General features: G+C 46.3%; 1 protein-coding gene across 5 annotated transcripts in view; it reads right to left on the minus strand.

Annotated features, from left to right (window-relative positions):
* LHPP (phospholysine phosphohistidine inorganic pyrophosphate phosphatase) overlaps positions 1–13,164 on the minus strand; it is a 76,179-nt gene that overhangs the window by 39,990 nt on the left and 23,025 nt on the right. For 4 of the 5 annotated variants that reach the window (XR_010473366.1, XR_010473368.1, XR_010473367.1 and 1 more), the window contains exon 6: positions 11,236–11,327. Coding sequence is in view for 1 of the 5 variants with exons in the window: in XM_065066763.1 (XP_064922835.1) it covers positions 11,236–11,327 (92 nt within the window). In the remaining 4 variants the exon portion in view is untranslated. Of the gene's footprint in view, positions 1–9,546; positions 9,659–11,235; positions 11,328–13,164 lie in introns of all 5 variants that reach the window. The other variant, XR_010473365.1, reaches the window with a different exon arrangement.

Consider the following 13,164-nt stretch of genomic DNA (forward strand, 5'->3'; position numbering starts at 1 on the left):
ACAAACAAGTGCTGTAAGAACAAACCCCACCAGACACACACAAAAGACAATAATTGCAAAAATCGCTTTGGGCAGGCAACGCAGCGTGCCTGCCAGCTCCTGGAAAAAGACACTTTAATTAGGCTGATTTAAATGCAGACAGGTTTGGTTCTGGTTGCTTTTTCTTTTTTCCTTTAATCTGCTTTGGAGGAACAGGAGTCGGTCTTGGAGTCCTCACCAAAAATTGTCCTTTTGCTCCACTAACGGGAGCCAGGACGGTGGGAAGAGCCCGTGCACGCCAGCCCAAAGGAGACCAGCACCTCCACCGCTTGATAAAGGCAAACAGAGACGCTTTTGGCAGTCAGTGCCGCCTTGCAGAGGAGCATATTCCCCCTCTGCCCAGCCGTGCCGTTCCCCCGTGATGCCCAGGCTTTTGTCTTTGGGCACAGTGATTTTCCAAGCCCATATGCAGCAGGGCTGAGCCCGCACAGATGCTCCCGTGGCAGCTGCGAGCAGCATTTCCAACACATATGTGATGCTCAAGTACTTTCCAACCAAGCCTGCGAGCAATTGACCTTGCGACCGGCGCTAGTTTTAACCTCTGTGGCTCTCATCCGTGCGTGCATAGTTAAGGCAGGATCTTGAAGCTCCGCTCTGGAAATGAATGTATTAATGTTTGTATTTAACTGCCAGAAAGACATGGTTAAAAGGAAACCAGTGACTGGCAATGGAAAAAGGTTGTTCTGTAAGTCCTAGGACATTCAAAGCCCTATCTGCTCTGTGCAATGGGGAATTAACACTGGAACAGGCTCCCCAGGGAGGTGTCACGGCCCCAAGCCTGACAGTGCTCAAGAACAGACTGGACAACATCCTCAGACACACAGTGTGACCTGTGGGGTGTCCTGTGCAGGGACAGGAGCTGGACTCCATGATCCTTGAGGGTCCCTTCCAGCTCAGGACATCCTATGAGTCTATGAGGAGCTGGCATGGAGATGGGGATGGGAGCGTTTCACTAAGGACTGCTCCTCAGAGCAAACGCACAATGTGGTTGAATTCATGCTGTAGTGATAGTTTAACACATGGTATTTTTATCCAAATATTATTTAACAGCTTGCACTACATGGAGCAGCGCTGGTCATCACCGTGTGTCCACCAGCTCCTCTGGCTGCCATCCTGCAGCCCCCAAATTGCTCCTTCTTCCCGAGAAAATCCTCTCCAACCCCGTTTGCGAAGCCACAGGACGGCTAGCTAAGGAGGTATTTTCAAAGAGATGCAGCTTTAAAAGCCTATGTGCACAGAAATACAGCTTTGTACAAAACTACTGTATCGCGAAGCTCAGGGACTGTTGAGAGCAGGGTGATCAGTCGTGCCAAAAACTGCAGGAAGGGACTTTTCAAAGCAAAAGTCCGTTTGCTTTGGTAAAAGCCAACTCCCCACCTCTCTACATAGTTTAAAGATGACATGGAAGCTGAGTGTTTGCTAGAACGTCTCAACCAGCAAGGAAAAATAAAGAGTTCCGTCTGCAAGAATAAAAGCCAGCTCTTCCAGCGTGTGCCTCGCTTTCTTTTATGTCAGCTCCATTAATGCTGTGTGAAATGAGGGGTCTGTAATGGAGCAGCTGACCTGCAGCGGGACTGGCACTCACCGCTGGTGTACAGGAGATTTATTCCAGCTGTTTAGGTTTAGGTCCTTGCCTTATTCCAGTTAGGCTGTACTTAATAAATAAGTATCAGAGATAAAAAGAAGTTTCACAGTCTAGTTGCAAAGGGAGATTCATCTCTCAGGCAAAGAGGCTTCAAGCTTTCATATAAAAAGTAGGTAAAACATGGAAAAACTGTCCAAGCAGCTCGTCTGTGCCTGGTTTTGTGGCAGATTATAAAGCGGCTGGTCCGCAGAAGAGTTTCACTGCTGTGATGATCTAAGCATGAAAACCCCAAGAAGGGCTGGCACGCCTGAACACTCTTCTCAGTCTCTAACCAAATCAATTGGTTTCATATTAGATTAGACACTGATATGGTAAAACCCTTCCCCTCTTTTCATGATGATTGTTGGTGAAAAATGCCCAGCAGTATCCATGAAATCAGCTCTTGACATCATGTTTACACAGCAACAGCAGTTTTTTCAGCTTCATTTGGGACTCAGAGACCAAACACTGCCCATGGTTGTGCTTTAGGCATCTTTGCTATAACAGCATTATAAATATGTAATGAGAATTTAAAAGGTAGAAGGAAAACAGATAATGGAGACGCCCTGTCTAAACAGCACACTGAGCTCTCAGCATCTGAGAAGAGCTACAAGTTCCAGAGTGAACTCAGCAACACGGAGGTAAAGCTGCGGATGAGCACAGGAGTTGCAGAGGAAATCTGCCTACCGCCTTGTTTTATACACACTATCATTTTTAAAGAAGACAAAGAAGCTTAGCACAGAAATATGAGGAACTTGGTTCAAGCAGTTTGGATTTAAAACAACAGCAAGGGCATCCATGCTGCGTGGGCACAGATCTTGATCAAATCCCTGAAGGTCAGCCCGGGCAAAGCTGCTTTCAAATACCAGAGAGCAGAAACCAAGGGAGGTCATTCAGTACCTGGACATCTCAGGTGCTTCCACGGTCACCATGAGTGGTCTAAATCGTGCAGACTCAAACGACAATTGCGACTGATATCACCAGATATCGACAGTAGCTCAATACCTTTTAGCTCACCTAAAAGGCAAAAAAACTCTCGTATTTATGGAACAGTCTCTTCCTGAACAGGATCTTTTTTGCTCCTATCATTTCCCCATGGGCAACACTCACAAAACCCTTTTCCGACATGTGGCTCCAATCCTTCTCCTCCATCTTCAGGTCTTTTCTTCCCCATTCCCACCTTCCCTAATTCACGGCCATGACAAATGTGCCGCCTGATTATCCGCCGACACAAGTATTTACTGCTCCTACGCGGAAAGCAACAATTTTGGAAGCTTTTCCAACTTCCCCTCCAGATGATGTCACCTTGGGCGGGCGCCAGCCTGGGTTATGAGTGAAAATCCTTCACTTCAGGGTCAGCCATCCTCCTATTTTTAGGCTGATTTCAGTGTCCCGCAGCCAAAAGCTGAGCTGAACAGTTCATGTTATACAAGTGCAAACGCCTGCGGGGCTGGAACAAAGCTGGGCTTTGTGGCAGGTGAAGGGGTCCTGCGGCACAGGAGCCCCTTTTAAAGGCAGGCGGCAGCTGCTTTGTTCAGCACGGTGCTCTGGCAGCTCACGCCAAGATGAAAATGGCTTCAAGCTCCCTCCATCCACACACTGCAGCTGTAAATCCAAACCCGGGGTCTGAATTCGATCTGGCGCTGTGGAGCGCTGCCGGCTGCGTCCTGCCCCACGTAGCGCTCTGGAAATCTGCGCTGTGAGAAACCCAGTTCCTCCAGTACAAACTGGGAGCGGGCTGGGGAAGAAGGGCCTTGTGGCCACAGCATGTAAAGTGCAGGAATTGTGCTAACATACAACCTGCTTGGCCCTGCTAACTCCATCACCCAGCTGGGACCCCTCCCGCCTCCCCAAATTCTTGTTAGTGGTGAAATAATGGTGAAATAACCTTTGCAGGCAGGTTTGAATGTCTGCAGAGAAGGAGACTCCACAACCCTCCTGGGCAGCCTGGTCCAGGCTCTGCCACCCTCACTGGGAAGAAGTTTCTTCTCATCTTTAAGTGGAACCTCCTGCGTTCCAGTTTGCACCCATTACCCCTTGTCCTACCATTGGTTGTCACTGAGAAGAGCCTGGCTCCATCCTCCTGACACTCCCCCTTTCCATATTGATCCCCATGAACAAGTCACCCCTCAGTCTCCTCCTCTCCAAGCTCCAGAGCCTCAGCTCCCTCAGCCTTTCCTCACACGGGAGATGCTCCACTCCCTTCATCTTTGTGGCTCTGCGCCATGTTGTGCTTTGGTCATTTAAGCAAGTGATGTGTTGCTGCAGGTACAACTGGTCCACACCAATCATAGCATCATACAGCAGTTTGGGTTGAAGGGACCTTAGAGCCCATCCATTCCCACCCCTGCCATGAGCAGGGACATCTTCACCAGCTCAGGGTGCTCAGAGCCCCGTCCAGCCTGGCCTGGGATGTCTCCAGGGATGGTTCATCCACCACCTCTCTGGCCAACCTGGGCCAGGCTCTCAGCACCCTCAGTGTCAAAAACTTCTTCCTCATGAATAAACTGAATTGCCCCTCCTTTAGTTTAAAACCATCAGAACGAGCTGCAGGTTGATACAAAGAGCGACAGCGTGTGCAGCAGCTCCAGCCATGGGCCAGCCAGGGCTCCCCGGCCCCGCTCCCTGCAGCCCAAGTTCCATCACTGTTTTTAGGGTGGCTGGTGGCTCGAGTTTGAAGACTCGACACAGGACATGGATCCAATGCAGCAGCACCAGCCCTGCGTGCTGAGTGAGCTCATCTTTCGGCAACCTGTGAGTGCACAGGGCTGAGGTGTAACCGTATGTGCTGTTGACAATGACTGAAAACCACAAACATGTACAAATCGTAATCGTTTCAGGGCAAAGTGTGAACATGAGTCACGTCCCAGCGCCAGCTGCAAGCTGTCCCCATCCCCAGCAAAGAGCAACGCCCGGCACTGGCCAGGGAGCACTGCTCTTCACCCCAACCCCTTTCTTACATTACATTCCTACTCCTGCCACAGTATGTGAGCGCTCACATATGGAGTCATCGGAGTTTCCCAGCGCTTGCAGAAGACCTAAAGCTGGCACTGCCGGCTGCTTTATTTTGAACTCTGGACAAGTCACATCATGTCTCCTGATGGGGAAGGGAACCAGCCACCGGCCCAAGCACAGCAGAAGCAGCCGCGGGAGCAGCAGTCCCTGCGTCTCAGCAGGCTGGCAGCCCTGCTCCCACAAACACCCATGGTGATGGTTTTAAACTGAAAGAAGGGAGATTCAGGCTGGACATAAGGAAGAAATCTTTTTACATCGAGGGTGGTGAGAGCCTGTCCCAGGTTGGCCAGAGAGGTGGTGGATGAACCATCCCTGGAGACATCCCAGGCCAGGCTGGACGGGGCTCTGAGCAACCTGAGCTGGTGAAGATGTCCCTGCTCACGGCAGGGGGGGCACTGGGCGAGCTGGGAAGGTCCCTTCAACCCAAACCATCCTGTGATTCTATAAGCCTCAAGGTGACCCTCCAGCATCGGCGGGGCATGTAGCACAGTGTTAAATCATGAATATCTGGCTATTCATGTGTGCAGGGTGCCAGCACAAGGTGCTGCTCCAGCACCACAGCTCCCAAGCATGTTTACAGCACAAGCAAGAGCCCAAGCCAGGAGATTACATTTCAGATACTGAGCCATTTGCTCCAAAGGAGCTCCACGTTACATCAGCAGCTGCCTTGGCCTGCCTCTCTCTTGTTTGCTTCTCTCTCCCTTTGAAAACAACACTCTGCTTTGGTTTTATCAATCAGAGCAGTCTCCTCTTCTGCCATGCTCCCCATGCTGCTCACTGAGAGGACTCCACACACCAAGCGAGCCAGGATGACATTTAACTACAGGAAAAACAAATGCAGAGAAGAGGAACCTGCATTTTAAAAAAAGGAAATCTCTAGTGAAACCACAATTATGCAGCTGTCCCATCTCTGCCACTTCTGCAGCATGTTTCAACACGCTCATTAGCATTTTTACGGAAATAAAGTAGTTAGTGATTGGTATGGTATTCATCATCGCTGTCAAATGTTGAACAAGCTAATACAGCTCGGCATTCTGCAAGTGACAAGTGTTGAGAAACACCACTGTGCTCAGCTGGCTCCCAGGGCTGCTTCGCTGGGGAAATTTGCTACTCAAGCCTTAACGCTGGCGCTGAGAAAAGGCTCCTAAAGATAAAAATAAGCAAGGACCTGCTCCACGTCCCATCTTTTTGGCTGCATTTCTTGGGCTTGTCGCTGGGAGGGAGGCTGGAGATGGACCTGCCTGCCCTGGAGCCTGCAGGTCCCCTCAGACTGGCAGCCCCTGGGGGGTGACGGGTGTCTGCAGTGACAGTGGGTGCTGAGCAGGAGGTGAACATGCTCTGTGGAACCTCGGGAAGCCCCTGAGCTGCCTCCTTCAGGCAGTCCAGCCAGCAGCACCTCAGCTCATGAATTATGTATCTGCAGGGAAGAGAGAAACACAAACACGCCGGACAAGCAGCTGCCAAGGGCTCTGGTGTTACTCGCGCCATGGCCACGTCGGGTACAGGACGGCTGCCAGCCCAGGCTGAAAGAGCACGTGCTACCGAGACATCGAGGCACCAGAGCAAAAGAGAACGAAAGCAAAACAGCCATTAGCTTTGGATGCTGTTCAGAGTAGGGTCTGGAAGTGCTTTAGTCCCATACATCAAGCCCACCTGGTCCCACTGGCTCTTGCTCCTTGTAGCTAACACTGACGCCATCTCCTTCTTCAGCCCTTCATTTATCAGCTTCAGAAGACGAGAAATGGAAACTTCAAGGCGGCTGCCTCTGCTACTGCATGCGTTGTGTGGATGTGAAGCAAGAGGGGAAGTAAAACTGAAGCACAGGCTGACGCGGTCACTACCACCTTGATTTGCAAAATGCAAATTGCTTCCTTTCCTAAGTGTTTCAGATGTGGCAGCTGATCAGAGCAGGGCTGCTAAGGAAAAGTCAGTCCTTGGACAGGTAGAGAGCAGCACTGGCAAGACTGCTGGGTAATATTGCATTTCCTCACTGGCCTGACACATTCCTCCCTTATTTATCCTTGCCCTTACTCCCATCACTTGCATCTCTTTGCTGATACTCATACTAATTTTTTCAGAACAGCACACAAGCATTTGCATGGCACCCACTATGGCTATGTCTGGAGCACACACTGCTTCCTCCAGGTTTACTATGGTACCAACAAATAAATCAACTTGCTAATAAAAGAACAAACAAACAACTCTCGCATTTCTCTTTTAGACTGAAGATAATTATATTTACACATTAGCTGTAATGTAGCAGAACTCCCTGCTCCCCTTTTCTACATTCAGTTGTGCTTTAGCTCAGGTATAATCTGGATTCGGAATGGAATGGAATGGAATGGAATGGAATGGAATGGAATGGAATGGAATAGAATAGAATAGAATAGAATAGAATAGAATAGAATAGAATAGAATAGAATAGAATAGAATAGAATAGAATAATAGAATAATTCAGTTGGAAGGGACCTACAACGATCACCTAGTCCAACTGGTATTTCCCATATCAAACAGTAACATTACAGGAAAGCAAACACTTGGTTATGCTCACTTAAAGAAACAGAAATACTCAAGACACACAAAAGATGATCCTTTAGACTCGGAGGGTAAAATCTTCTGCTTGCCAAGGTCACCACTTGCAGTTCAACAATAACATATTTCCAATGCAATTTGTTATTTTGCATCGGAATTGGCTATACCCTGCACTGAAAAATGGATGGCTGGATGGATTATAACAGCATAGTACAGCAGCAAAAACTTCATCCTTCTCACAGGCCACTCATTCCTAAAGCACCAGATACTAAAGCTGTAATTTCTGTGCATGGATCTTTGAACGTACCAGGAAAATGTAAGGCTGTAGTCAGATGGGTGTGTTTATGCTAAGGCACTGCAGTATTTACTCTGAACTTCCTTTACAAAGCTGATTCAAAGATCATGGTAACCAAATTGTGGTCAAGAAATGGGTCAACACATGTGAAGATTCTCACAGGGACAGAGAAAACTGTGATTTGAATATGCAATAAATGGTGAATAAGCCTATGCCTTAGGATTGACTGCAATCAGTTATCACGCTAAAATGAAAAGCAACTTGCTGGCATCAGGTTTTAATAAACACTGCTTAAGATGTTAACTAACAGGAATTATAATACAACTTCTTACAGTGTAAATATGGGCTGGAAGTCTTTCAATTTAATACTTGAAACAGGCTTAATGATCAGACTGTGAGGCTACCAGAATGGCTCTGGTTCTGTTTCGGCACACAGGGAGCGTCTCTGCCTGTTCGTCCTCATTCTGCACTTCTGTTACGCTCCACCAGGACCCACGAGATGCGAATAAACTAATAAAACGTTCATCTTGGCTGTGGTTAGTGACGAGCTGAGCAAGAAAACGAGGGTGGAGGGATGAGCAAGAAAATGAGGGTGGAGGGATGCTGCTTCTCGGCAGAGCAGTAAGATGTGATGATTTCTTTACAAAAGGTGTCATGAACTTTCATTTACTATCACAGTGACAGCTGCAAACTTATCTATATTTATCTATTTAGGTATTTTTTAATAGAATAATCTTATAACTTCATTTAGGAGGTTACTACAAATATCCACCCTGTTTTTCTCAATCCCTAATCAGCTGACAATGGTGGCCTAAAAGACCTTTCCTCTTGCCTATAAATCTGTACAAATTCTGTATGTTTTGTTCCATCAGATAAGAGGAACAGATCACAAGCCACTTTATTAAGAAAGCCAGGATAATTATTCCCAGAGGATAATTATAAAGTGGCGAAACATGAAGTAACTTGACCCAGTTCTCCCAGAGAACAGTGGCAGAGCTGGAGAGAGACGGCAGCTCTCGCGGGCCCCAATCCTTTTATCCTCCATCCCTGGGGTGTCCTTTATGTCCGTAACGAGACAGCTCAGCATTGTCACAGTGAGATAAATCCCTAATCAAACCCAGAAAAGCTCATGTGGGCACTGAAGGGGACGAACCCACCATTTTGGAGTGGGTACAACTGCCAGGATTATCCCTGCTCACCAGTGATGGAAAGTTCTTTACTTACAAATCAAGACCTATAAACAACAACAAGGAGAAAAGAGTAAGTAATTCTTCCACCATGCCAAGAACTACCTGCAATTTGGTGCATTGACGTACCTGAAAAGCTGTTTCTGATTTTACAGGGAGACAGTTGGGAAAGCCTCAAAGTAAATCTCTGCTCTAACTTGCACGCTACAAAGAGGAATGAGGATATTACGCAGCATTGCAGAATCAATAGCTATTGTGGAAATTATTAGTTTGATGTCAAGGCCAATTAGCTGCAACTGGAATTAGCACATACACTGTGCGGGAAGACAAGTACATGTTCTTCCCTAGATGGGAAAGATGTTGGTTACAAAGTGTCTTTACACAGGAGTGAGTGCACAGAAACTTCAAAATTAATCTCAGATTCCCCAATGCTGGTAAATCTAACAGCAGACAAGAGTCTGCAGAATTATCTGATCTGCCCCGCAGACAGGACAAAGTGAGAAAGGACAACCTGGAGACCAGACTGACCATATGGATTTTACACCAAACAAAGGCCACACTTGGCCAGCCCAGCTACTCACCCATGTTGGAGAATGGTGCTGGTCGAGATCAACTCGAAACACACATCTTACCCCTACACCTTTCCATTATTGCCCTGACTTGTGCCAACACAAATGGAAATAAGGAGAGCTGCCCCCATGCACACTCATGCACCAGATGTGACAACGTCTGCCGGTCGGGGACAGCATTTAGGTGAGGATGGAGGGGTACAGCAGCACCCCTCTAACCTACAGAATGACATGCAAAATGCCTCCACTGGTATAGCTTGTGAAAATAACATCATTCCCACTCACCAAGCTCTATGTTGTGAAATGCACCTGCAACAATTCCTCAGGATAGTTCCTCTGTTATTCTTCTTTTAGTCCCGAATCAGCTCGGCACCTGTTTTGCCGAAGCGAGGCACCACTGTGGTGGAAATGGAAAAACTGCTCATGGTTGTAGCAATACAGACAACTCAACTGGGCTGATCACCCATGTCCCGAGCTGCACGACCCTCGTAACTGAAATCTGTGGAAATTCCACACTCAGCAATAAAACCCTGAAGCGTTTGTGCCTTACACTTCTGCAAAAACAGCTTGAGATGCTGGGGAGGTGCCAGAGCTGTGGCTGATACTGAACGTACTAACGGTGCCATCCAGAGGTACGTGGGTGTAGCACACAGCTCTGTGTCACCAAGGACCTCCATACAGCGAAAGAGAGGACCTATGCATCACCTTATATATCAGACTTTAATCTAAACTGCCATAAAATAATGACATTTTGTGTTATTTTTAATTTATCTTGCCCATCAACTTTCCTTCGCTTTATTTTTCCATCTCTCTCAATACTCGCTGTGTGGTTTGATTTTCCTTGTGTACTAAATCATTCTTAAAAATATACACATCCCCAACCTCTCTTTGCAAAGAGGAGCTTTTTCATTTTACTCACAATTGCTAACAACAGGACTGGCACCACAGACACAGTATTTCACTGCCATACAACAGTGTATGATTTCACATAACAGCATCCACACACTCAAACAGGCAACATAACAGCGAAGAACAATCTTCTTTCCCCCTCTAGAACAGCTGATGACGCCCTTTCAGCTGTGAAATCATGACTCAAGCTTGATACAAGAAAATGTTTTCCTGCCACATGATTATACATATTTATACGTGTATGCGTGTATATATAGCTTATGGCAGTTGCCTGAACGCTTTGGATCCAGCATCACCTGTGGCACACGCTCTGATGGACAAAGATGTCACGGGAGGTATTTGTTCACCAGCAAATGTCTAATCTACCTCTGTGTGCAGAGAAACCTCCTTCGCTGGCACCCGTATCTGGGTGACGTTACGACGTGGATTCACAAAGTGATCCCATTAATATCCCGTTAAAATAAACCACGGAATCCTTATTTTCTCCTTCGGGAAGTTAATGGGATTAGACAGATTACAGACAAATATCCCAATAGCACAAACTATACACCCACTTTTTGAATCACTAGGGTTTTTGGAGCGTTATTCAGGAAGATAACTGACTTTGAGATGCTTTATCTTAAAGATAGATAGAATCACAGGATGGTTTGGGTTGAAGGGACCTTAAAAGCTCCCCCAGTGCCCACCCTGCCATAAGCAGGGACATCTTCAGCAGCTCAGGTTGCTCAGAGCCCCGTCCAGCCTGGCCTGGGATGTCTCCAGGGATGGTTCATCCACCACCTCTCTGGCCAACCTGGGCCAGGCTCTCACCACCCTCAGGGCCAACAATTTCCTCCTCATGTCCAGCCTGAACCTCTTTCAGTTTAACACCATCACCCCTTGTCCTATCGCAACAGGCCCTGCTAAAAAGTCCATCCCCATCTTTCTTATCAGCCCTGTTTAAGTATGAAACTCAGAACGCAGCATGTTTGGCAGAAAGGCAAATAAAAAAATCATTATCTATGGTTATTTCCCCTCTTTCCATGCTTGTCCATAAGGAATGGGGGGTGCTGGGGGGGCACTGACCTGTACTTGCCCGTCCGCACTTGCACACCTCTCATTCCGCACCGCTGGGCGCCCCCGACGTCGTTCACAATATCATCCCCGATCATGATGGCCTGTCAAAGCAATGAAATACGGAAGAGCTGTAAGGCGTCAAGCGGATTTTATTCCTGCCATACGTCACGCTCCTTTGACATAACAAACAGCTTGATTTGATGTTTTATACTGCCATCAGACAAATTAAACAAGATAATATTGTCATCGTATTGATTAAAAGTCATCCTACCTTGAATGTAATTCATGCTATAGCTCCTTGAGCAATGTACTGGTGCGCTATACATCTGTACAATTTGTAATCCATCACAAAAATCAAAGTGATTTGGCACACAGCTCAAAGAAAACATTGAATTTTATAGAGTTAGACCTATTCTGTTCCTATCAATCCACCTATGTTATGCTCCAAACAATTTAAACTAAGTTTAACTTGTAAAGAACTTCCTTAAAATAGGTATTCTAAAAGCTAGTCAAAAGTTTAAGCTTGTGACTGCTGAGATATGTAACTTCACAGAGCTTAATTCCAACACATTCTCAGGTTGATACAGAAATTAGGGAAATCACATTAAAATCTAATTTATTTGTTTTTGCACAATGTGAGACGATAGGTCCAGGCCTGGCACAGTTTGTGTTACAGTCAGCTTAAGCTTATGCAAATTGTAATAAACTCGATTGAGTAGATTACCTAAAATATAAATGAGGAAAGACCTTCTGGTTGTGGTAAGACTTGTCTGAGCATCTGATGAAAACATGTAGCTCATGTTGCCTTCCTTGCTTTGTTAAAGATCTATTTTAAATTAAGTCTCGTGATCTTTTTCATTGACAGCCACACCTACAAAATTTCATGTGCTTATTATCATCCTGCATCAAAAAATTATTACATTTCTTTTAATCGTCAAATTTAAAGATGGTTGGAGGGGGTTCATTTTATAGTTTAACAAAAAACAGCACATACACAAAACAGTAATCTTCAGTTAATAAGCAAAAAATCAGCTTTCAACCTTCCAAAAACATTCTGGATTACTCTGAAGGGAACAGAGGCAGCACCTAAAATTGGGGAAACACACCAGCTTTGAAAGTCCATAATCTAGTTTATCTATTAGATTTCAAAGCATGATTTTGCATCTTCTGTATCAAAGTTGAATTTCATCTAAAGTATATTAACTAGTTGTATCTTCAACCACTTGCTCTTTATCTTGTTGAATTATCCTCCTACTTTATTAATGTAACTGTCAGGCTTTCACAACCAGGGCACCTTGCAACGCTCTGGAAATTCCTGCCTCAATTTCCCTTCCTTCCATGTACTTTTGATTATTTTCATACCTGCACATCAGATAAGCGGAGTCATTATGGAAATCATTTCTTTTCTTACTAAAGAAATTGCCCTTGTGTTTGTGCGGTTTGAGTTTATCCTAAGGTCTGTCATGACAGGTCCTTGTCCCACATACAGGGCTTGGGGGGTTAAAAGGCACGTTTGGAGGGGACCAGGACTGCTGTATGTGGTGGCTGGGGACACACAGAAAGCAAATCCAGCATTTTTCCATCTATGGAAAACTGTTAAATAGCCAGAGAGCTCATGGAACGAGGCCCAGGCGGCAGAAGCAGCGACTGGTGTCTCCAGAAGGGTCAATCCAAAGGGAACGCTGAGTCTTCCAGCTGGCTGCAGCTTTAAGGACAAAAGTAACTAGAAAGGCTGTGTTGTAGGTGCCATTCTGGCTACCAGTTCTGCCTAATAGAAAATTCTCTTCTTCCTTCGCCTTCCTACGGAAGCAGCTCTTTGTTTTCACACAGCACACAACGCACAAGAGCCAGCTCATCGTCTGTGTCACCCACACGTCAGGTCCCAGTCTGTGAGCAATCACAGGGCAGGACTAAATCATACATAATGAAGTCTAAAAA

This window comes from Columba livia, chromosome 6 (genome assembly GCF_036013475.1).
Source record: "Columba livia isolate bColLiv1 breed racing homer chromosome 6, bColLiv1.pat.W.v2, whole genome shotgun sequence".
Classification (NCBI taxonomy): Eukaryota; Metazoa; Chordata; class Aves; order Columbiformes; family Columbidae; genus Columba; species Columba livia.